Below are 25,132 nucleotides of genomic sequence, written 5' to 3' on the forward strand. Positions count from 1 at the left end.
CCAACTTTCAAATTCTCCCTCATGTAAAATTATTTTTATGATACTCCTATTTAGACATGATATTTCTCATCCTGAATGCTATAGTGGACAATATTGTCTTGTTTTGTACTATGCTTTTTTTTTTTTTTTTTTTTTGGTGTACATCTGGTCACCCTCAAGAGCTGAATCTCATGTCTGATTTATTTTGATAAGCAATAATTTGCCACAGTGTGACACAGAGGTGCTCACACACATTGTTGAATGAATGAGTGTACTAGGTGGAGAGCAGGGCTTATGCGAGGAGGCATTACTTGGTGAAAAGCCTGACTCTGTAAAGAACTGTAAAGGTTCCAGACAGTAACGCGAAGCCTTGGCTGAGATGTGGCCTGGCACAGAAGCAAGTCTTTGGGATAGAACTGAAGTGCTAATTCTCATGCTTCTGGTAAACTACTTCAGCCTTTGGATAAGAGCAGCTTCAGTGTGAAATTAAAATAAAAACCACATACTTTATCTGTTTTAATTACATATCTACTTACGCAATTAAAAATTGGCTTTCATGTTATAAAGGCCATATACAGTGGCTGAAATTTATTTTATATGAGAACTCTTTTTCTCTCTTGCATTTATTTAAAATGTGCTGACCAAACATATCTGAAACACTCAGATACTCACATGGTCATTAGAGTTTTATTTTCACTCTTGAACTTTAGGAAGCGAACTTTCGCTATTGCACAGGTCTGCTGCCTCCAGAGAGCCATGCCACTGACAGCTTTCTTCATCTCATTAAAGGAAGACAAAACTTGCTCCAGCTCAACAAGGCTTCCTGTGTCTTTTGTCCTATCACTTTTTAACTGTTCCTCAATTCCAATACCTATAAAATGTAAAATCAGTAATTTATGAAGTGCCACATTTTAGATGTACATTATTTTGATTTCCCTATGATCTTTTCACCACATGGTATTAAAATAGAGTCTTGGTACAAGATACTAGTAATCTAATTCATGGTTTTGCTTGAACAACTGCTAAAGAACTGGGAATAAAACAAAAAATAAAAAGAAAGAAAAAGAAGAATAATACACTACAAGAAAAAATTATGTAATAAAAGAAAATCTGGTATTTTATGAATAAATATTTCTGTTTACGGCTTCACAGAACTTAATTCATTTTTAGAGAAATCAATTAAAAGAAAGCTATATTTAGTCAAGAAGAAGAATTTATTCATTGCAAGAGATAAATTATCTTAGTACTTCTGACCCAGGTAGAAGAATTGATACAAATAGAGCCTTCCCCTTCCCCTTCTGAAAATATAAAATTGGTAGAGACAACATTTTTTAGTATAGCCATGGTTGACAACAAAATTGAAATTTTATCTTTTGGAAGAGCCTAAAGAAATTTATGAACTCTAGACTTTCAAAAGCTATATGAACATTAAAAGTATAACTACCAAGAAAACATACCAAGTGTATAACTTCAAAAAGGATTTTAGCCCTGGCCGGTTGGCTCAGCAGTAGAGCGTCGACCTGGCGTGCGGGGGACCCAGGTTCAATTCCCGGCCAGGGAACATAGGAGAAGCACCCATTTGCTTCTCCACCCCCCCCTCTTTCCTCTCTGTCTCTCTCTTCCCCTCCCACAGCCAAGGCTCCATTGGAGCAAAGATGGCCCAGGCGCTGGGGATGGCTCCTTGGCCTCTGCCCCAGGGGCTAGAGGGGCTCTGGTTGAGTCAGAGCAACGCCCTGGATGGGCAGAGCATCGCTCCTGGTGGGCGCGCCAGGTGGATCCCGGTGGGGCATATGCGGGAGTGTGTCTGACTGTCTCTCCCCGTTTCCAACTTCAGAAAAATACAAAAAAAAAAAAAAAAAGGATTTTAAAAACCATTTGATCTCTTATAAAAAAAAAACCCACCAGAAAACAAAAAAATTCAGTAATAAGAAATCACCTAGGATGACAGTAAACCAAAAACAAGATACTACTTTATTTATTTATTTTTAAAAAATATTTTATTTATTGATTTTTAGAGAGAGAGGAGTGAGAGAGAAAGAGAGAAGGGGGAGGAGCAGGAAGCATCAACTCCCATATGTGCCTTGACCAGGCAAGCCCAGGGTTTTGAACCGGCGACCTCAGCATTTCCAGGTCGACGCTTTATCCACTGCACCACCACAGGTCAGGCAAGATACTACTTTAGAGTCATTAGACAGAAAAGGAAAAATACTTTCCAAGGTATTACAATTAGACTAACAGAAAATATTTCAGTAGCAACAAAGGAATCCTGAAGACATTGGAATGATATCAAAATACTATAAGAAAAGTAAATGTCAATCTACAACTCTAATTTTCATTTCTCTCTAGCTCTTACATGCCAGGAATATTATACAATGTATTTGATATCTGCTCATGAGCATCTGGTCTCATGCACTGCTGTATTCCACATGCTTAGTAAAACACATGGTGCAATCTAGGAAATTTAAGAGGGGAGATTGGCATTGAGAGAAGATGGAAGGAAACAAACATATTTATATCTGCTCTATGGTTTCTCCAAGATCAGACTAAATCATTAAACTCTAAAAGTATATTTCATCATTCAAAGTATATTTTTGCCCTGACCTGCGGTGGCGCAGTGGATAAAGCGTCAACCTGGAAATGCTGAGGTCACCGGTTTGAAACCCTGGACTTGCCTGGTCAAGGCACATATGGGAGTTGATGCTTCCAGCTCCTCCCCCCTTCTCTCTCTCTGTCTCTCTCTTCTCTCTCTCTCTCTCTTTCTCGCTCTATGCTCTCTAAAAATGAATAAATAAATAAAAAGAACAGCAAAGTATATTTTCAAGATAAAATATTGCACAGAGAGATAAAATTCAATTTTCTTTCTTTCTTTTTTTTTTTAACCCGATTCATCAGTAGCTGATTTTCCTTCTAATTTCAAGAACATCTCATTCAAAGTAGTCATGGAAACACCGTAATTCTCAATGCCTTGGTTGGAACATCCATCAAGATCCCTGTAAAGGTCTAAAAGTAGACACAAAAATATATCAAAGGAATATAACTTGTAATGAGATTAATAATAACTATATTTTTAAGAATGAAAAATATTTGTGATAGATCAAATGCATTCATCAGATACAAAGTTATGCTATAGGCATTCACCTATTTATAAAATAATCTATACAGTATGTTAGTTTCCATGTCTTTCTGAGTATAAAATTTTAAACATTTGTATTATCATTCTTAGAAAACTATGTATGTAAGGGATTTTGAAATAAATTATTATATTTTATTTAATGTGTTTTTAAATATTTGTTAGATTATGAGGTGTATTATAGATGGACTGAATGTGTCAACCCAAAGTTTTATGTCGAAACCCCCATTATTTAAGAAATATTTTCTAGAAATAGAGATTTATGTTTTTACATTAGGGATAACTGTTATGCATACAATAACAAATGCAAAAGAACTAACGTTATTAGAGCATCAATATAAATCATTCTGTGGTCTCTACATTCTTTTACCTGGAAATTTGTTTGTTCTTTCCAAAGGCAAAATATACACAAGCTTCTCTTCGCTTTGTGCTGTTAATTTGGCATCAGGGATATGCTGTTTAACAAGTGATGTTATATTGTCTGGATTGCACATTTCACTCAAATGCAAACTAATATTTTAAAAAAGAGTAAATTTAAGTTATTTTTCTTGAACAATTGTAGTACATTCTTGTTCTTTTATTAATATTTATGAGGCAAGCATGTATAATCCAATAGAAGTGAGACATAAAAATACTAATATAGTCCAAACCATATACGCTATACTACAGTAGAGATGTCAGAGAAAGAGATGACTCAACATTGTTATTTGGAGGAAAGAGATATTTGGCTAGATCTTGCCTGGGGTGAGGTGGAGGGGAATACCCAATTTTGTTTCAATCTGTTCAGTAACTCAACCTTTAATTCTCCCTTCGTAGTAAGGTATGAGTTCTGCAAAAAAATAGCACTTGAACATAAGAAAAAGAAAAACAGAGGTAATATGGTATAGTCATTTAGAACATGGTTTCATTGTTCTACTGATCCATGTTCCAGAATGCAGCTTAATATCTCTGACCATCAGTTTTCTCATCCGTAAGATTACACAATACTAACCTCTCAAAGTATTTCAAAATACAGAATAAAATAAAATATGTATGATATAGCACAGGGACTTGCACTAAATAAACACTCCATATATGTTAGCTGATGTTATTAATTTCTTTTGTCCAAAATTTATTCAAGTCAAAGCTAGCCTATCTTCTTATGAGAACACAGACACATCTTCACAGAATCATTGGATTTTAGAAACCGCATTCACTATTAGTCACATGCATTGAAATTTACTGAGGCTATAGAATGATAAGGGCATCAGAATTGTCTTTGATGGCACAAACCTAAAAAAATCAATTTTAGAAAAAGTTGTTTTGTGTTTACAAAGCACTGTGCTAAACACTCTCCAGTATACCAAATAAGAAGAATGCAGAATCTTCTTTAAAGGAGCTTATAACATTTTATACATTATATTCAATCAAGTTAAACGAAGCAATTATAGTGGAATGGTAGATTTGATCAGGTCAGTCACCTAGAGGGTAAATAATGGGGGAATTCATTTAACTACTAGAGAGAAAGTGATTTGAATTATTTTTAAAGAAATATTAATATTTTAATGGGAAGTATAGAGAATGATTTGTATCACATCTGTAGTCTTGGTCCAAAGATTCTACCACTTATAAATGATATAAGACTGAACAGATTATTAAAACTCTCTGACATGAAAAAGGAAAATAATAATACCATCTTAAAGTTACCTGGAAGATTAAATATGATTATATGAGTATTCCATGTGACAATATCTTATCAAGTACCTAAAGCATAGCCAGTACTTATTAAGTAATAGACTTTACTTGCTACTAAAATAATTATGATATGAAAGAGAGACAGAATAAAATGAAGGAGAAAATGAATTCTGGGCAATCCGAGATGAGACTATTGAAATTGTCAAAATAAACCAAAACTATATGATACGAGAAAGGGCTGAAATATTCATATATTTCTTTTAGCTAACAAGGTATTATGAAAATATTTTCCAAACATTTTGTTTAAATGTATCTTCATCATCCTTATAGTTTTAATGCCTGCAACCCCACATATCCTTCATTTTAGCTAAGAAAGAGAGCAGCTGTGCAGCCTATGTTAACTTATCACCTGTCCTCGTCATTTCCAACACGTCTCCAACAATAAGATTATACCTTAAATGGTAGCCAATGCCCCGTTTCTTCTTCAGGAACAGAGAAGAGCCTGCACCTTCAACTTCCTGTTAGATATAAACACCTTCCGATCTAAGTAGAACAGAAATAAATAACTAAGTTGTATTAAGGAGTTATTTGTTTTTTCACTATTTATAAAAGAACAAACCCATCAATAAATAATATATTTTAGGAGCATGACCCACTAAAACAAAGCCACTTTCTTGTCATCCAATAACTAAAATGAGTTATTTTTAATAAACTCACTTGCATATTTAGAAAAATCATTATACATCAAAAGGACCTGTTTCACACCAGCTGACATTCATACTGAATAAAGCAAAATATATCCTGGAGAATAGCTCTATATTGTACAGCGGATGCAATAGGAGCAAAGTACTTCCATAGCAAAATGTACTCAAGGATGTAGGCATTCAAAGGGGTAAAGATTCTCTTGCTGTATTTAACTCTTGTCAGTCACACACATGGTAACTGTGTTGGAACTTATCTGTACATATTCCATCCATGTCCCCAATTTCTCACTAAGACACATGAAAGAAAAGTAAGAATTACCAGGCAGGATGTCAGCCTCCTCCATGAACTGGGTACTGAAGAGGATGACTGTCTGATTTCCTCTCTTTAAGAAGGCTCCATACACGGTGTCTTGAAAGAGGATCTGATCCAACAGTTGGTTCATCCAGGAGCAAAATCTGCACATCGAAAAGCACATAAAATCATGTCCCCCTTTCAGGTAATTTTTTTTAAAAAAAACATCCTGCTGGTAAAAGTTTTATAGAAATATCTTAGTATGTAATTTTTCATTGTAGCAGTTCTCTTGTGTTTATCATTTACAGATTACGTCTGATGGAACACAACAGCTTCACAATCCTCAGTCTGACTTCAGCAGTAGTTTTAGTCCAATTTACCTGAGGATCTCCTAAAATGGCAATCCCAAAAGTGAGTTTTCTTTTTTGTCCACCGCTTAAATTTTGAGCAAGAATGTCTTGAATATTTTCCATCTCCAAGTCCCGTAAAACTTGTTGTACCTAGCCAAATAAAAGATACTTGATCCAAACCCTAGAATGTTTATTTTAGAAAAGCTATCATTTAGTTGTTCATTATAAAGGGACTTTTGGCCCTTTCGGCTATGAACTGTGTAGAACTACCACAAATGCATTTAGAGTTTCCTAAGTAAACAATTTCATCGTCATGGCTTTGTGACATCTAACATGTAATCTACCTCTTGTTCCACTTCCTCTGGCTGAATCCCTTTTACTTTAGCAAACAGTCTGAGGTTTTCTCTCTAGGCAGGAAGCCAAATTGCACACTGCATTGTGGACATACTCCAATGAGTTTGCTGACCGTTGCCAAGTCAGCCGTTTCTGAAAGTGAGTGATTATAGATGGTGACCGAACCTAAAAGTTAAAGGCAGGGAGTTAGCATCACGATAATGTTCCATGCTTGACTTAATATATTTTTATTTGTTTTTTTGTTTTTGTTTTAGATTTTATCCATTCATTTTTAGAGAGAAAGGAGAAAGAGAGGACAAGAGAGAGATAAAGGGGGGAGGAGCAGGAAGCATCAACTCCCATATGCCTTGACCAGGCAAGCCCGGGGTTTCAAACAGGTGACCTCAGCATTCCAGGTTGAGGCTTTATCCACTGCGCCACCACAGCTCAGGCCTTAATATATTTTTAAATGAAAAAACAATGTGCATCTATCACTCAAGTCCATTAAAGACATTATACCTATTTATAAGGAATACACTATTGACTAATTAAAAACTTAATGTTCACAATACATCTGATCTAGTTGGGATGCCAATTAATAAGTATAAGGTTATTATCAGAAAATATTTAAACCACAAAGCTTTTCCTAAATAAAGACAACATAAATCTACCAAAGAATAACTTAATGAAACTTTTAAAACTTTTAAATACCTGGGTGTGACTAGTAGTTAATGAAACTGCTAACTATTGAAATTAACTAACACAAATAACTAACTAATGAAATGCACAGTTAATTCATTTGCCCATGTTCTTCTCGTTGGATACCTGTTGTCTCACCTGATGTTGGGACTGACAGTTCACTGAGCATGTTTAACAGAGTCGTTTTCCCAGCTCCACTGTGAGCAAGAAGGGCAGTGATCTGGCCTTCATACATGTCAAATACTAGACCTGGTATTTCAAAAAAGTTACAATCAAAGCCTACATAATAACTTTACATTCTCTGAAACTTTTTGTAAATTCTTATAACATGGGTATAGTAAGCTAGCAATATTAAAAATAAAATTCATACTAAAATTCTTTCCTTTAAAATTGTATCTGCTATGATATATATTGAATAGGTGTTACAGTATCATAATATACTGCTCACAAAAATTAGGGGATATTTCAAAATGAATACGAAGTGATTAAAAAAGACATCTTTGATTTTTTTTTTCAGAGACAGAGAGAGAGTCAGAGAGAGGGATAGACAGGGACAGACAGACAGGAAAGAAGAGATGAGAAGCATCAATCATTAGTTTTTCATTGCGCATGGCAACACCTTAGTTGTTCATTGATTGCTTTCTCATATGTGCCTTGACCGGGGGCCTTCAGCAGACCGAGTAACCCCTTGCTCCAGCCAGTGACCTTGGGTCCAAGCTGGTGAGCTTTGCTCAAACCAGATGAGCCCGCGCTCAAGGTGGCGACCTCGGGGTCTCAAATCTGGGTCCTCCGCATCGCAGTCCGATGCTCTATCCACTGTGCCACCGCCTGGTCAGGCTGATTTTTTTTTTTTTATTAAATAAGAATATCAGAAAAGCAAATGACAAGTCAAAGAAAGTTGTTCAATTATGCAATTGAGATGCAAAACCAACCTTTATTTCATTGGTGAAAATACACTATACAAAAGGCTGAAAGTCCTGGAGTATCTGCACGTTCCCTGTTCCCCAAATTTTTGTGAGCTGTGTAAATTATTATATGATTAACAATTTTGGAGATCAAAGCACCTTTGACATTAAAGCTAGGCCAACTATAATAAAGATAGCTTTAGGATTAGAAAATGTGATGAAAATAAACTATCATGATGCTAGCATATGTCTCTCAAACCTGTAAAATACCAGGGGTGCATTCGACTTTCTAAAATTGTCATATGGTTTTTCATTTACTTGGAAGGAAACATTATATGCTCAAACAAAGGAACGTCATAATAGCTGGAATGATTGTTCTTAATCTAACAAGACAGTATCACAAGGAGGCACGGGCTCGAAACCAACCAGCCATGTTAAATGTGATATTTTATTACCTTTCAGAGCTTCTACTTTCTCCTGCTATCCTTTTTTATATTTCTTTCTAAGGTTTTTTATTCTGAATAAAATATGAAGATGTTTTGAGAAAGTTGTGTAGGTGGACAGAGGGTTGATACATCAAGTCACTGAGGCTTTGAGGAAGTGAGTAGATTCTGTGCCTTCACACAGGCCCAGGTGAACTGCAGAAGTAACCAGGGCCTCTCCTTACAAGCAGTGTCTCTGATCATCGCAAACAGAACAGGCTGTACCACAGAGGTGGCAGTTAGCTCATGGAAGGAGAATGCTGCAAGGACTGTGACAAATTACTAAGGAGGAAAGCAGGGGATGAAATCAATGGTGGAAATACTACGATACAAATACTGATGGAGATAAAGAGAAGCAGCACCCTCAATAGAAAGATGGGGACTTGGGATGAGACTGTCTTGGCCTGGGCAGAGACAGATTAAGGCTCCGAAGAAAATATTGGGCCCCTTAAAAAAAGAGAGAGAGAGACAGAGAAAAAAAATACATGTTAACCATATTTTAAAAGAAAAAAAATATTATGTACTATTAATGTTAAAATTGCACATATGAAACCAAACTTGGTGTCATTAGAAAAAAGTGGAAAGTTGGGGTTTTTGTGGGGCCCTTCAGAAGTCGGGGCCCAGGGCACGTGTCCAGTGCACCCCCCTGGGCCTGGGCCAAGTCACAGTGTGCTAATCACTAGTTTTTTCACAGATTCTATGGAGTCCAACCACACTGAGTTCAGTTCTTCAGTAGTAAAATGGGAATGACATGAAATATTTCATAGGGTTTATTTGTAGAGTGACTAAAATACTATTTAATATGTACAGAATACAAAATACTTCATATATCGAAAACTTCCAAAGAAGATGAGAAACAGGGAAGAAGACAAGGAAAATGGATTATAGAGAAAACAACTGAAGGTCTAATATAAGTCAGGTCCCATGCATTCTTTCTGCATTATTTTTGTACTTTCTCACAACAAACCAGCAGGTGAGGGCTCTCTTTCTGGCTTACAAATGGCTCTGGCTCTCTTCTTGCTGTGGCAGAAAAAGAGTTCTGATCTCTCTTCCTTTTCTTATAAAGACATTAATCCCATTGTGAGGGTGGGCCCCACTCTCATGACCCAAATTACCTCTTGAAGGCCTTATCATCCAATACCATCACACTGGGGGTTCGTACTTCAACACAATTATTGGGGAGCACTGGTAAGTCTATATATAGCATGGTTATAATCCAGTTAAGTACAGGAATAACTGTGAAGAGGATGGGCAGCGAGATACAATGGCCTTGAAGTTGAGCACATATGGGCTCAAATATGCTTCTTATCCCAGACTATGAGACACCAGGCAAGTGTCTTAGCCTGCTTGGTTGTCTTAGCCTGTTTCCCCATCTTTTCTTTATCAGGCAGTAATGGGTAATAATTTGTTTTATTCTTTCATTCCACGTAAACAGTACAAAAATGTTGGATTTTTTCATATGTTTTAATAGCATTTAGCCTTAATGTTTATGTAGTACATTCTAGGTTAGGCAGAATCTACTCTGGTTGGCACAATGATGCATTTTAAACATTTTAAAAAAAATTTTTATTGATTGATTTCAGCAAGAGAGGAAGAGAGAGAGAGAGAGGAACATCAAGTGACCGGGGGACCCCCACTGTGACTAGGGATCGAACTAACAACTTCTGCTCTCCCAGACAATGCTCCAACCAACTGAGCTATCTAGCTGGGGCCAATGGTGACTTTAATTTCCATTCTTCTGCCTTTGATACTGTAGAGTGATTGTGAGCCCAGCTGGCTCTGCATCTGGGGTAGAATGACCAAGAGCTTCAGAGCTCTGTGCACTGGTCTGCTGGATGCGGTGCAGGACACACCAGTGAAATAGGACAGACAGCCTTGGATTGCCAATCCATAGAACAAACTTTCTGAACTAACCCAACAATCAGATATGTGAAATTCTCTGCTTCCATCCATTACTGGAGATCATTTTTCTATGGCATAGGGATAATCTTGTTACTTATAACTTACAAACCTTTAATACTCTTTTTCATGTCCACAGGGTAAGTTACAATGCCTTCTCCCATTACTCACAGCTTTCTGTGACAGCTCTGATAGCACCTAATTCTGGGCTAGACCCTAGAAAGGGCATAGAACTTCATGTTCCAGCTTAGAGGAAGATCATAATTCTTGATAACAGCACTAACTCATGAAGAACAAGAGAATAACTATTGTGGTGTCTGTTCATATGTTTTTAGAAGCTAAGTATGTAGAGACGGTAAGTATCACAAAAGTTCAGAGTTAAAATAGGTTAGCAGAAAAGATGGATTGGAAATGTTTTGTTGAAGAGTGAGATAAAGGCAACAGTGAATCATGGACAAATTTTGAGAAAAAGTATAAAGAATTTAGGATTTCTAGTTGTTTGGAAATAAATCAGTGAGCATTAAATAAAACACTTAGAATATTTAAGAGGGGGGAAATGCATAGCATGAGTACCCATAACATGTTTCCTTCCCATCTTTCTGGAGTGTCTCTCTCCTTTTTTTGCCTTACCTAGCTCTTTCTCCTCATCATATTAACCAGAAAGCAAAGAGGTGAGGGATGGAGTGAATCACAGAGAAAAGGGGTTGGAAATAACTGGGGAGATGGTGACAGCATCTGTCACAAAGAGAGCAGGCAGGGAAGTAGAGAAAAGCATGAACAACCGAAAAAAGAGATAAAGAAGAACATGGAAATATTAATGTTATTTATTCACTGATGGTTGTTGTTATAACCTAAGATATTAGTAAATGCTGATGATATGAGAAAGCAAAATGTAATCAAGAAAGAGTATAGCCCTTCATGTACATGGCAACCTAAATATTAGTGGGTACCAAAAGGCACTGAAGGTAATATTTGTCACATTTGGTCTCCGGTCTCTGACCTGCTTTTCATTTGTACCTCCATGGAACTGACTTGTTACCCGATGGCTTCTTTCCAATGGAATTCTGGAGACACTGGTTCAAAAGAGTCATTAAAAGAAGAGTCTGAATCTATTTTGTTCTCAAGGGCCACGTGGTCAGCCCTTTGGTGTTGAAACCAAAAAGAGGATTTCAGGAAAAACCAGGGAGAATGCCAAAGTCCAGATTCAGCTACATGAACAGGAAGCAATTAAAACCAAGTCAGCCTGACCTGTGGTGGTGCAGTGGATAAAGCATCGACCTGGAACACTGAAGTCGCCAGTTTGAAACCCTGGGCTTGCCTGGTTAAGGCACATATGGGAGTTGTTGCCTCCTGCACCTCCCTCTTCTCTCTCTTTCTCTCCTTTTTAAAATGAATAAATAGTGACGTCACGGAAATGGCGCCATGAGCAGCGCGTCCGACAGCTCTCCCCTAAATCACAACAAATTTATCAACTAGAAACAGAAAAATTTATCCTCGGAGCATTCCGGAGTTCCACACAAACTGATAGCGAAAGGACTGTTATCACTTGAATCTGAGAGACGAGGGTGTGGAGGAATCTACCGCAGGGACGTTCTTTCAGGCCGCGAGGAGGTGTGCCTGTGGTGAGTCGGCCCATATGCTAGGGAACCGCGGGCCACCGCGAGCGGCCGACGCAAGCCGCCGCGAGCCGCTGCAAGCAGCCGTGAGCGCCCGGTCCGGTTGAGCACCGCTGACGTTCCCAGCGGCCTGCACACTGCGAGTGGGGGTCGCCGGCCACCGGTGCCCGGAGCGCCCCATTTGTGTGCCCAGGGTGCCCTGCTGGCCCGCACACCCAGGGGGCTCCATTATCCTGCGCCTGGTGCGGTCCAGCCGCCAGCGGCGGGGCGAGCGGGAGAGGCTTGGGAGATTCTCTCCGTGGGCGGGGCACCTCACCCAGCCATTCAAGCTAAAAATCAAGCCTTGGGGGAGGGGCGCGTGCAGGCAGCCTAAAATACCTTCGGAAACACAGCTGCGACCCAATCACTGAAATTAGCTTAACCCATGAAATCTGCGCACCCTCGGTTCTAATTGATAAGATCTCTCTCAGTTCAGCGATCCAAGACAAGAGGCGTGATATTTTTTAGTGCCTCTCGCTAAAGGGGCGGGGGCAACTTCTGATTGATAGAGCCTCCATATTCAGGGATAAACGCTAACAAGAAGGACTTGGCAGATAATAAGGTCTATACTACACTAGTCGTAAGCAGAGACTAGTGCCTCTTCTTCCCTGCAAAAACAGGCTACAAAGTGTGGAAAGCCTGGGTTGAGAGGTCCAACTAAATGATAGGCGCTGAACAGTCACCTTGACAACAATTGACTCCCACCCCCGCCTGATTACACTGGAGGCCCTGACTCTCAGAGCCTTTCCCAAAGCCTTGCACTGAGTGGGGATAGAGTGGGGATTTCCCAGCTCTTTGAGCCTCTTACTCCCCAGGCAGAAGCAGTTGCAGCCTTATAGCTGGATCACCAGGCTGCTAATTCAGAAAGGGGGGACTAGGAGAGAGAATCCAGGAAAGCAAACTCTCTCATCGTTGGACCCTGCAAACGCCAACAAGCCTTTACTTCCAGCAAGACTAAAGCCAATTATATGACATTGCCATAGAATCCCATCAACTGCAAATCCCTACCTAAGAGTAACACAGGGGCAGAGCCTGGGGTACAGAGTCACCGACCAGGAAGAGGGAGAGAAAAGAAAAAGGAAGAAGTTAACCTCTCAAAATCAAGAAAAACCCACAGATTTTACAACTTGATCCACTAATTTTTTTTGTTGTTGTTGTTGTTTGTTTCTTCTATCTTTTTGCCTTTATTTCCTCCACCTCGGTCCTTCTATTCTCTGCCCATCTTATGCTTCCCCTTTCTTGAACTACACTACTCATGAGTGTTGCATTTTATTTCTTTTCTTCATCCTCACCCTCCTTTAAGGTTATACTCCAAAACACTTAACTCTCACTCTCTCCTCTTTTGTTTTTTTTGTTTTTTTTTTTGTCTTGCTTTATTTTGTTTTTTTCTCTTCCTATTTTATTTCTTCCTTCATTTTTCTCTTTTTCTTATTTTTTCCTTTTTATTTGTTTTTTCTTTTCTCATTTTACTTTCCTCTCATATAATCCTCAATCACAAATTAATTACTTAATTTGGGACTCAAGGCTTTTTTTTTGGCTTTATTTCTCTTTTTTGCTTTTGTTTTTATTTTTTTTCTTGTTTGTTTATTTTTGTGGCATTTTGGGTCCTCCCAACCCAAGGTCTCCATTGTATTTAGTCTTCGCTCCACTTAATACAACAGATTTTTACTTATTATTTTTATTTTTTCTTCTTTATTATTCTTTTTTGGTCCTTTTTGCTGGTTCCCTCTTACCCCTCTCATTATATCTCTAGTTGACCATCACTTACAAGCAAATCATCTTATGCTTGTCTAAGATTTTCTTCCTTTTTTTTTTTTGCATTTAGTAGGTCCCTACTCCCTTTTTTTGCCCCTTGAACTCTTACCCCAAATCAGGCCCTCCATTATAGGCATGATATTTCCCTGAGGAGGGGAGAGGAGGGAAAGAGAAGAGAGAGAAAAAAAAGGGGGAAATAATAAATTATTACTGTTTTTTTTTGTGGGGTGTTTTACCCTTTTTTTTTTCTTTTTACTCTTTATTAATTCTAATTAGTGCTATCAATAACACCACCCTCAGATGCCAATAAGAAAGAGGAAATCGAATATTATGGATACAAAAGAAAGAGAGGTAACACAAATAGATGTGGAAAAATCTATGGAGAAAAGACTTAACATATTGGAAGCCTTGGGGCTAAATGACAGAGAATTTAAAATAGAAATCTTAAAAATACTCAGAGATATACAAGAAAACACAGAAAGGCAATATAGGGAGATCAGAAAACAACTCAATGAACACAAAGAATATATTACCAAGGAAATTGAAACTATAAAAACAAATCAAACAGAAATGAAAAACTCAATTCACGAGCTGAAAAACGAGGTAACAAGCTTAGCTAACAGAACAGCCCAGATTGAAGATAGGATTAGTGAAATAGAAGACAAACAACTTGAGGCACAACAGAGAGAAGAAGAAAGAGCCTCAAAAATAATAAAAAACGAGAAAGCCCTACAGGAATTGTCTGACTCCATCAGAAAGAATAACATAAGAATAATAGGTATATCAGAGGGAGAAGAGAAAGAAAATGGAATGGAGAATATACTCAAACAAATAATAGACGAGAACTTCCCAAGCCTGTGGAAGGAACTAAAGCCTCAAATTCAAGAAGCAAACAGAACACCGAGTTTTCTTAACCCCAACAAACCCACTCCAAGGCACATCATAATAAAGATGACACAAACCAATGACAAAGAAAAAATTCTCAAGGCAGCCAGGGAAAAGAAGAGTACAACATATAAAGGAAGGCCTATTAGATTATCATCAGATTTCTCAGCAGAAACTCTACAAGCTAGAAGAGAGTGGACCCCAATATTTAAAGCCCTGAAAGAGAGGAACTTTCAGCCAAGAATACTATACCCATCAAAGCTATCCTTCAAGTATGAAGGAGATATAAAAACATTCACAAATACAGAAAAGATGAGAGAATTTATCAACAGAAAGCCCCCACTCCAGGAAATACTAAAGGGGGTTTTCCAACCAGATTCAAAGAACAAAAGAAAACAACACCACAAGTAACAGCTCCACCAAGAACACAATAAAACCAAACTTAAACTGTGACAACAAAGGAAAAAAAGGGGGGAGAGGATGGAGATTAACAGTAGCAAAGGATGATGAAGTGCAGAAATACTTATAAGATAGGGTACTACAATGAATATGGTAGGTACCCTTTTCATTACTTAATGGTAACCACCCTTAAAAAAAACCACCACAAAAACACTTGACTTAAAAAAGGTAGCAACAGAGGAAAGAAGTATGGAACACAAACAAACAAAAACAAATGATAGAAAAACAAAAGAGAAGAATCAAACTAGATACAAAACTAACAGAAAGCAATTTATAAAATGGCAGTAGGGAACCCACAAGTGTCAATAATTACACTAAATGTAAATGGATTAAACTTACCAATAAAAAGACACAGAGTAGCAGAATGGATTAAAAAAGAAAATCCAACTATATGCTGCCTACAAGAAACACATCTAAGCAACAAGGATAAAAACAAATTCAAAGTGAAAGGCTGGAAAACAATACTCCAAGCAAACAACACCCAAAAAAAAGCAGGTGTAGCAATACTCATATCTAATAATGCTGACTACAAGACAGAAAAAGTACTCAGAGACAAAAATGGTCATTTCATAATGATTAAGGGGAAGTTGAATCAAGAAGACATAACAATCCTTAATATATATGCACCTAACCAAGGAGCACCAAAATATATAAGACAGCTACTTATTGACCTTAAAACAAAAACTAACAAAAATACAGTCATACTTGGAGACCTCAATACACCGCTGACGGCTCTAGATCGGTCATCCAAACAGAGAATCAATAAAGATATAGTGACCTTAAACGAAATACTAGAACACCTGGATATGATAGACATCTACAGGACACTTCATCCCAAAGCGACAGAGTATACATTTTTCTCTAGTGTACATGGAACATTCTCAAGAATTGACCATATGTTGGGCCACAAAGACAATATCAGCAAATTTAGAAAAATTGAAATTGTACCAAGCATATTTTCTGATCATAAAGCCTTGAAACTAGAATTCAACTGCAAAAAAGAGGGGGAAAAACCCACAAAAATGTGGAAACTAAACAACATACTTCTAAAAAATGAATGGGTCAAAGAAGAAATAAGCGCAGAAATCAAAAGATATATACAGACAAATGAAAATGAAAATACGACATATCAGAATCTCTGGGATGCAGCAAAAGCAGTAATAAGAGGAAAGTTCATATCACTTCAGGCCTATATGAACAAACAAGAGAGAGCCGAAGTAAACCACTTAACTTCACACCTTAAGGAACTAGAAAAAGAAGAACAAACACAACCCAAAACCAGCCGAAGAAAGGAGATAATAAAAATCAGAGCAGAAATAAATGAAATAGAGAACAGAAAAAGTATAGAAAAAATCAATAAAACAAGGAGCTGGTTCTTTGAAAAGATCAACAAAATTGACAAACCCTTGGCAAGACTCACCAAGGAAAAAAGACACAGGACTCAAATAAATAAAATCCAAAATGAAAGAGGAGAGATCACCACAGACATCATAGATATACAAAGAATTATTGTAGAATACTATGAAAAATTATATGCCACCAAATACAACAATCTAGAAGAAATGGATAAATTCCTAGAACAATACAACCTTCCTAGACTGAGTCATGAAGAAGCAGAAAGCCTAAACAGACCAATCAGCAGGGAGGAAATAGAAAAAACTATTAAAAATCTCCCCAAAAATAAAAGTCCAGGCCCAGACGGTTATACTGTTGAATTCTATCAAACATTTAAAGAAGACTTGGTTCCTATTCTACTCAAAGTCTTCCAAAAAATTGAAGAAGAAGCAATACTTCCAAACACATTTTATGAAGCCAAAATAACCCTCATACCAAAACCTGGCAAGGATGGCACAAAGAAAGAAAACTACAGACCAATATCTCTAATGAATACAGATGCTAAAATACTAAACAAAATACTGGCAAACCGAATACAACAACATATTAAAAAAATAATACATCATGATCAAGTGGGATTCATCCCAGAATCTCAAGGATGGTTCAACATACGTAAAACGGTTAACGTAATACACCATATCAACAAAACAAAGAACAAAAACCACATGATCTTATCAATAGATGCAGAAAAGGCTTTTGATAAAATACAGCACAATTTTATGTTTAAGACTCTCAACAAAATGGGTATAGAAGGAAAATATCTCAACATGATCAAGGCCATATATGATAAACCATCAGCCAACATCCTATTAAACGGCATAAAACTGAGGACTTTCTACCTTAAATCAGAAACAAGACAGGGTTGTCTACTCTCTCCATTTTTATTCAACGTGGTGCTAGAAGTTCTGGCCAGAGCAATCAGACAAGACAAAGAAATAAAAGGCATCCATATCGGAAAAGAAGAAGTAAAGCTATCACTTTTTGCTGATGATATGATCCTATATATCGAAAACCCGAAGGACTCCACAAAAAGATTATTAGAAACAATAAACCAATACAGTAAGGTCGCAGGATACAAAATTAACATACAAAAGTCCATAGCCTTTCTATATGCCAACAATGAAATATTAGAAAACGAACTCAAAAAATAATCCCCTTCACGATTGCAACAAAAAAAATAAAATACCTAGGAATAAACATAACAAAGAATGTAAAGGACCTATATAATGAAAATTACAAAGCATTGTTAAGGGAAATCGAAAAAGATACAATGAGATGGAAAAATATTCCTTGTTCTTGGATAGGAAGAATAAATATAATCAAAATGGCCATATTACCCAAAGCAATATACAAATTTAATGCAATTCCCATCAAAATCCCTATGAGATTTTTTAAAGAAATGGAACAAAAAATCATCAGATTTATATGGAACTATAAAAAACCCCGAATAGCCAAAACAATCCTAAGGAAAAAGAATGAAGCTGGGGGCATTACAATACCTGACTTTAAACTATATTATAGGGCCACGATAATCAAAACAGCATGGTATTGGCAGAAAAATAGACACTCAGACCAATGGAACAGAATAGAAAGCCCAGAAATAAAACCACATATATATGGTCAAATAATCTTTGATAAAGGGGCCAACAACACACAATGGAGAAAAGAAAGCCTCTTCAACAAATGGTGTTGGGAAAACTGGAAAGCCACATGCAAAAGAATGAAACTCGACTACAGCCTGTCCCCGTGTACTAAAATTAATTCAAAATGGATCAAAGACCTAAATATAAGACCTGAAACAATAAAGTACATAGAAGAAGACATAGGTACTAAAATCATGGACCTGGGTTTTAAAGAACATTTTATGAACTTGACTCCAATGGCAAGAGAAGTGAAGGCAAAGATAAATGAATGGGACTACATCAGAATTAAAAGTTTTTGCTCAGCAAGAGAAACTGATATCAAAATAAACAGACAGCCAACTATATGGGAACTGATATTTTCAAACGACAGCTCAGATAAGGGCCTAATATCCAAAATTTACAAAGAACTCATAAAACTCAACAACAAACAAACAAACAATCCAATAAAAAAATGGGAAGAGGACATGAACAGACACTTCTCCCAGGAAGAGATACAAATGGCCAACAGATATATGAAAAGATGCTCAGCTTCATTAGTTATTAGAGAAATGCAAATCAAAACTACAATGAGATACCACCTCACACCTGTTAGATTAGCTATTATCAACAAGGCGGGTAATAGCAAATGTTGGAGAGGCTGTGGAGAAAAAGGAACCCTCATTCACTGTTGGTGGGACTGTAAAGTAGTACAACCATTATGGAGGAAAGTATGGTGGTTCCTCAAAAAACTGCAAATAGAACTACCTTATGACCCAGCAATCCCTCTACTGGGTATATACCCCAAAACCTCAGAAACATTGATACGTGAAGACACATGTAGCCCCATGTTCATTGCAGCACTGTTCACAGAGGCCAAGACATGGAAACAACCAAAAAGCCCTTCAATAGAAGACTGGATAAAGAAGATGTGGCACATATACACTATGGAATACTACTCAGCCATAAGAAATGATGACATCAGATCATTTACAGCAAAATGGTGGGATCTTGATAACATTATAAGGAGTGAAATAAGTAAATCAGAAAAAAACAAGAACTACATGATTCCATACATTGGTGGAACATAAAAATGAGACTAAGAGACATGGACAAGAGTGTGGTGGTTACCAAGGGTGGGGGGGGAGGGAGGACATGGGAGGGAGGGAGGGAGAGAGTTAGGGGGAGGGGGAGGGGCACAGAGAACTAGATAGAGGGTGACGGAGGACAATCTGACTTTGGGCGAGGGGTTTGCAACATAATTTGATGACAAAATAACCTAGACATGTTTTCTTTGAACATATGTACCCTGATTTATTAATGTCATCCCATTACCATTAATAAAAATTTATTAAAAAAAATGAATAAATAAAATCTTTAAAAAAATAAAAAAACCAAGTCAGTCACCACTTTGAGGATTACAGTCACCATAGTTGTAGCACTCATCATCTAGTTCTAATTTGAGCACTAACAATAAAATTATCTTCAGTGCTTGCAAGTGTTTCTTTTTAAAAAAGAAATGATCTAAATTGTTTAAGGTATAACAAGGTCTTAGAAAGTTATTCTATAAAAAGAGTGCAAAATAATATTAGCCTTATTTTTTAATTAAAAAATGCTTGCTAATTTATATTTACTATACTGCATACATTATTTAATCTTCTATATTGGAAATATTATTATTTTAATATGTAAAAATACATAAATTATTAATGATACATTTTTATTCTTGTATTAAGTGTCAACAGGTAATGAAACGCAATGAATGAAAACAATGTTGAGTCAGAATCATGAATCTACTTACTAGGCAAAATTTTGTCAAAATATAATGTCAATACCAAATAGAAAAATGTATCAAAAGCCAACATGAAAAAAATGTCCGTTATTAGGTTTGGGTTGTTTGAAGAATCCAAATGGGTGTTAGCATTCACATCATAGTCCAAATGTATAAGCTGAAAAGAATAAAAACATACATTGAATATTAAAAGGATAAATAGAACATCAAGAATTGTTATTATCTTATTATAGGCACTGGAATTGAAAAAACAAATAACAACATAATTCCTGTCTTCGCAGAGTTCTAAGCTACTAGAGGTATATAACAATAAAACCATCTAACTACAAAACAATTTGGGAAATTAATGGAAGTAAGTATAAAAGGCTCAAAGGCCTACATGTAGCATCAGGCAAGTCCTCTAGGCAGAAGTTAAAAAAAAAAAAAAGAGGAACAATCTTATGGACAGGAACAACAGAGTGGTGACTGCTGAAGGGAGGGGGATGGTGGGAGGTGGAGGGGAGTACAAGGGGGATAAATGGTGATGGACGGAGACTTGACTGGGGTGGTGAACACACAACACAGTGTACAGATGATTTGTTGCACAACTGTGTACCCGAAACCTGTATAATTTTGTTAGCCAGTGTCACCCCAATAAATTTATGTATTTCTATGGAATTCCTGGTTTTCAAATACTTGGTATAATATTAAGGGTCATGTCTCCTGAACGTTCACTTTGACAAATCTTCAGTGCAACAGACCATTCAAAGAAACATATCAGGGATATGAGGGCAATCTGATTGTGACATCTGTCATCCCATTGATCACCAGCATTTATTCGGCTAATCTGTCTGGCTAGGCCATTCCATTGGAAAGAAGCCATCGGGTAACAAGTCAGTTCCATGGAGGTACAAATGAAAAACAGGTCAGAGACCAGAGACCTGTCAGGCAAAACCCAAATGTAACAAATATTACCTTCAGTGCCTTTTGGTACCCACCAATATTTAGGTTGCCATGTGCATGAAGGGCTACACTCTTTCTTCCTCCCTCATCGCTCCATATGTGTTCCTCCCAAAGCTGCATCTCGGTCCAAGAGGAAAACCTTCCCCAATAAAGGAGAGGATTGTTCTTTGGTCAAGGGTATACGGGTAGCTGCGCTTCCCTGACAGAACCCAGAAAAAGGCTCTCAAAGAAATACATCAGTAATGGAGTATCATCCTGCATTTAGTGACTTAAAAGAAAGCTAATTATGCTGAGAAAGAAAAATAAAAACATACATCTCCTATCTCTTCAGTATGTATATTTACAAGGTAAATGAAAATTTCAATATTTAGCACATGTAATACAAATTATTTAGAAGGAATCTGTTTTAATTATTTTGAAAAATAATGAAATAGTTGCATCAGCTCTTACCTGGGCCATTCCAGCAGTGAAAGGAAAAGGGCTCAGGAGACATAAGGGCCATTCCTCAAAGGCAGGGAAATTTCTGTACAATGCGGTGAAGCCCAGACTCCCCCAAAAGACCGTGAGGAAAAAGACTACCAAACCTGTCAGGAAAGATTTCTTGACCAGTACACTCATCATGAAAGCTAAAGTTACCTGAAAGAAGAGAACAACTTCAGTTGGCATATAATTCTCTGAGAATCAATAGGAGCATAATGAAAAGAATTTTATAATACCAATATATTTCATCCATTCTCTCCCAACTTTAGAAACTGTCTCATGTAAATACTCAAATACCACAACAGAAGATAACAGGTGTGACAGATTCAGTGATAAATAATGGGAAACTTCTTTCCCTGAGAAAGAGGAAGGGGGGAGGAAGACAGAAGGTGGAAGAGGAAGAAGAGAGGAGAGAGGGGGGGAGGAGAGAGAGAGATTAAATTCACCAACTCACCAAAGACAGGCCATAGAGGAGAAAGAAGGTGAAGACCACCATAAAGCCAGTTAGGATGACAACGTGGGTAGATTTTATTTATACAATAAGAGCCATCAAAGTCGCCATAATAAAGATAAAGCCAGCATACATCAAACCCCAGGAGAGCCTTGCATAGAAACAAAGCATCAATTCAGAGTGCTGTTACTCCATAACTTGACTCATTTATTCACTCAGCAAATGATCTGTGAAGCTTATCATATATCAAGAGTAAAGGAAATACAACAGCAAATAAATCAGAAAACTTCTCTGCCCCTAAAGTTCATGTTGTACAGGAGAATATAGGCAATGCAAGGAAACAGGTAAAATACGTAGCTAATTGTAGAATAAGAAAGAAACTGGGTGATAAAATGAGAGCAATTGGGGGAGGTTTTTGGAGAAAACATTTATGAGGATTCATCAGTTCGGACTTCTTCGTTCAGTCAAGTAATTAATTGTGTAACTACCAAGAACCAGAAATAGTATGATGAAGCCACAAACACTTTCTCTGAAGAGGCAGAGAGTAAATATTTTAGACTTTTCAGACCATATGGTCTCTGTTGCAACTACTCAACACTGCCTTTGTAGCATAAGAGCAGTCAGAGAAAATGTGCAAATGATGAGTGTGTCTGGGTTCCAATAAATATTTGTGGGTTGACACTGAAATTTGAATTTGATATGTACCACAACATATTGGTGTTTTTTTCAAACATTTAAAAATGTAAAAGATATGCTTAGTTTGTAGATGATAAAAAAGGGAGAAACATTTTTACCAACCCTTGATATAGATGATTAAAGATTAGCTATAAATACAGATATACACATTGGCATTGGACATCGACAGATATAGATATATACATAGATATGAAGATACACTATTTCTTGCTATTGATGCCAAATAATCAGGAAGAAAATTCTTTATAGGGGAAAGAGAAGAAGTTTTCTAAAGATGCAAATCTAGGTTCAGGTTTTCTCTGATCCTGGGAGGTAGTTACTTAATCTCTAAATTTTCTTATCCTCTAATGAAAAATAATAAGAAAACAAAGTGAAATGTTGTGGGCTTAAAATGGCAACTGGTCTGTAGTAGGACCACAATGAACACTTAGTTTCCTTTTATTCAAAGTAGAAAATGTTATCATGTTTTGGGAGGTCTTGCCTAATTGTGATGATTACCTCTGCACAATATACTTCTATTCATCTGAAATTGTTCATCTCTCTGCATTCTATAAACCTCTCCTTAATTTCACTCACATGCCATGCAAACAGAATGTCACAACTCTCTTATAGGGGAAAGGTTATTTTTTTTAACTCTTCTTCACCAGATTTATTTGCTCTCTCTTTCTCCCCCCCCCCCCTCTCTTATTTTGGTTACTTTTCTCTGATGCTCTGTAGATCTCCATGGTTCTTTAAAAATATAGTGACCAAAATTTCCTTTAGGATTGAGTTGCACAGTTTTAGTACAAGAAGAGATGGCAGAAAAAAACTCCTATTCTAGCCTGACCTGTGGTGGCGCAGTGGATAAAGCGTCGACCTGAAATGCTGAGGTTGCCGGTTCAAAACCCTGGGCTTGCCTGGTCAAGGCACATATGGGAGTTGATGCTTCCTGCTCCTCCCCTCTTCTCTCTCACTCTCTCCTCCTTCTCTCTTCTCTAAAATGAATAAAGTCTTAAAAAATAAATTAATTAATTAAAAAAAAACTCCTATTCTAGACCAAACCAGCAATGCATTTTCTCCACTTTCTACACTCAGTTTATTGAATATTTCTGGAGGAAAAAGAAATTTGGCATAAACTTGCATTAAAAACGTGTGGTCTTCCTACTCCATAGTATCTAATGTTCTTTTAAAGACTATGTGGCAAATATTTGCAACTATTCTATATATTCTACAAATCTTGTTTAACATTGAGATCAATATCACAGTGTATAAAAGGCACATTCAAACCAACTGCTTTCTGACTCCAGAACTTACGCTTTTATAACTATGTCTCAAAAACATTTTTTGGCTCGATGCATTAAAAATTTTCTTGCTAATTGGTTCCCTCACTTACATCTCTCAGGCCTGCTACTTCCCAATACTGAGTGCTATCTAATACTGAGTGTTTACTTTTTCTTAATTCTACTTTAAGTACATTTTCTGTTTAATCCTCATGACAAATAAGGGATAGATGTTGTTATCAATGTTTAACAAAAGAGAAAACCAAGGTTTAAAGAAATTAAATAACTTGGTTGAAGGTCATAATGCTCAGATGGACATGGTCCTTGGAAGGTAGGAAGTGTATTCTCACCACTGTGTTATACCTCCACCGAAGAAACCTCTATGCTTAAAGAGCATCATACTTTTTTCCTTTAGTGTCATAAAAGTAAGAATTCATTCAGCCTGACCTGTGGTGACACAGGGGATAAAGCGTCGACCTGGAAATGCTGAGGTCGCCAGTTCGAAACCCTGGGCTTGCCTGGTCAAGGCACATATGGGAGTTGATGCTTCCTGCTCTTCCTCCCCTTCTCTCTCTCTGTCTCTCTCTTCTCTCTCTCTCTCTTTCTCTCTCTGTCTCCCTTCTAAAATGAATAAATAAAATAAAATTTAAAAAAAAGAATTCATTCAATGTGGGGTTGAAATCAATCACTGTTTCTAATAAAATATCCGAAATATTTGTATTTCATCAAATATTAGAAACCTCATGTTTTTATATATATATATATATATGAGCCCACCCATATATGGTAACTAGTGACTGAGAGTCATCATTTGTATCGGTTAGTGATCTGGGTTTCAGCAATCTATAGAATTAGACTGTCTTTAATTCAATGAAGTATAAAAAGTATCCTTTACCAAGCCTATAAGTCCATCTACCTCATTCATTCATAATACACTACTTTGTGAAAGCTGTAAAGTTTAAATATGATTTTTTATAGGTCTTGGGAGTCCAACCAACTCACTCTGCTTATGTATGCTATATTACAGACAGTAGCCACGTAACTTTCCAGAATGCTGACTCTCGAAGTCCCATCATTGTCATCAATGGCTTAATGTATTGTCTTTCTTGTGCAACATTGATTGATATATAGTATATGAAGGCAGAAAAAGAAATAACACAAAGGAAAATGGAAAAATCAGTTGTAACTCCTGCTTGGGCAACCAAAGGTAATATCTTCATATTTATACCAGTAACTGACATGAGCTTTTCAATCACTGAGTGATTTGTTGTGATCTGAAGGAAGATATCAATGAATA

General features: G+C 36.9%; 1 protein-coding gene across 1 annotated transcript in view; it reads right to left on the minus strand.

Moving 5' to 3' along the window:
• Window positions 1-25,132, minus strand: part of LOC136307748 (ATP-binding cassette sub-family A member 9-like) — a 101,901-nt gene that overhangs the window by 61,790 nt on the left and 14,979 nt on the right. The window contains 17 exon segments of the mRNA XM_066234512.1: window positions 652-850; window positions 2,860-2,979; window positions 3,480-3,619; window positions 5,237-5,291; window positions 5,294-5,326; window positions 5,807-5,856; window positions 5,858-5,943; window positions 6,160-6,279; window positions 6,474-6,538; window positions 6,541-6,648; window positions 7,300-7,410; window positions 8,522-8,583; window positions 11,487-11,655; window positions 20,017-20,164; window positions 21,400-21,585; window positions 21,884-22,031; window positions 24,874-25,109. Coding sequence (XP_066090609.1) covers window positions 652-850; window positions 2,860-2,979; window positions 3,480-3,619; window positions 5,237-5,291; window positions 5,294-5,326; window positions 5,807-5,856; window positions 5,858-5,943; window positions 6,160-6,279; window positions 6,474-6,538; window positions 6,541-6,648; window positions 7,300-7,410; window positions 8,522-8,583; window positions 11,487-11,655; window positions 20,017-20,164; window positions 21,400-21,585; window positions 21,884-22,031; window positions 24,874-25,109 — 2,036 coding nt within the window.

Source organism: Saccopteryx bilineata, chromosome 6, assembly GCF_036850765.1.
Source record: "Saccopteryx bilineata isolate mSacBil1 chromosome 6, mSacBil1_pri_phased_curated, whole genome shotgun sequence".
Lineage (NCBI taxonomy): Eukaryota > Metazoa > Chordata > Mammalia > Chiroptera > Emballonuridae > Saccopteryx > Saccopteryx bilineata.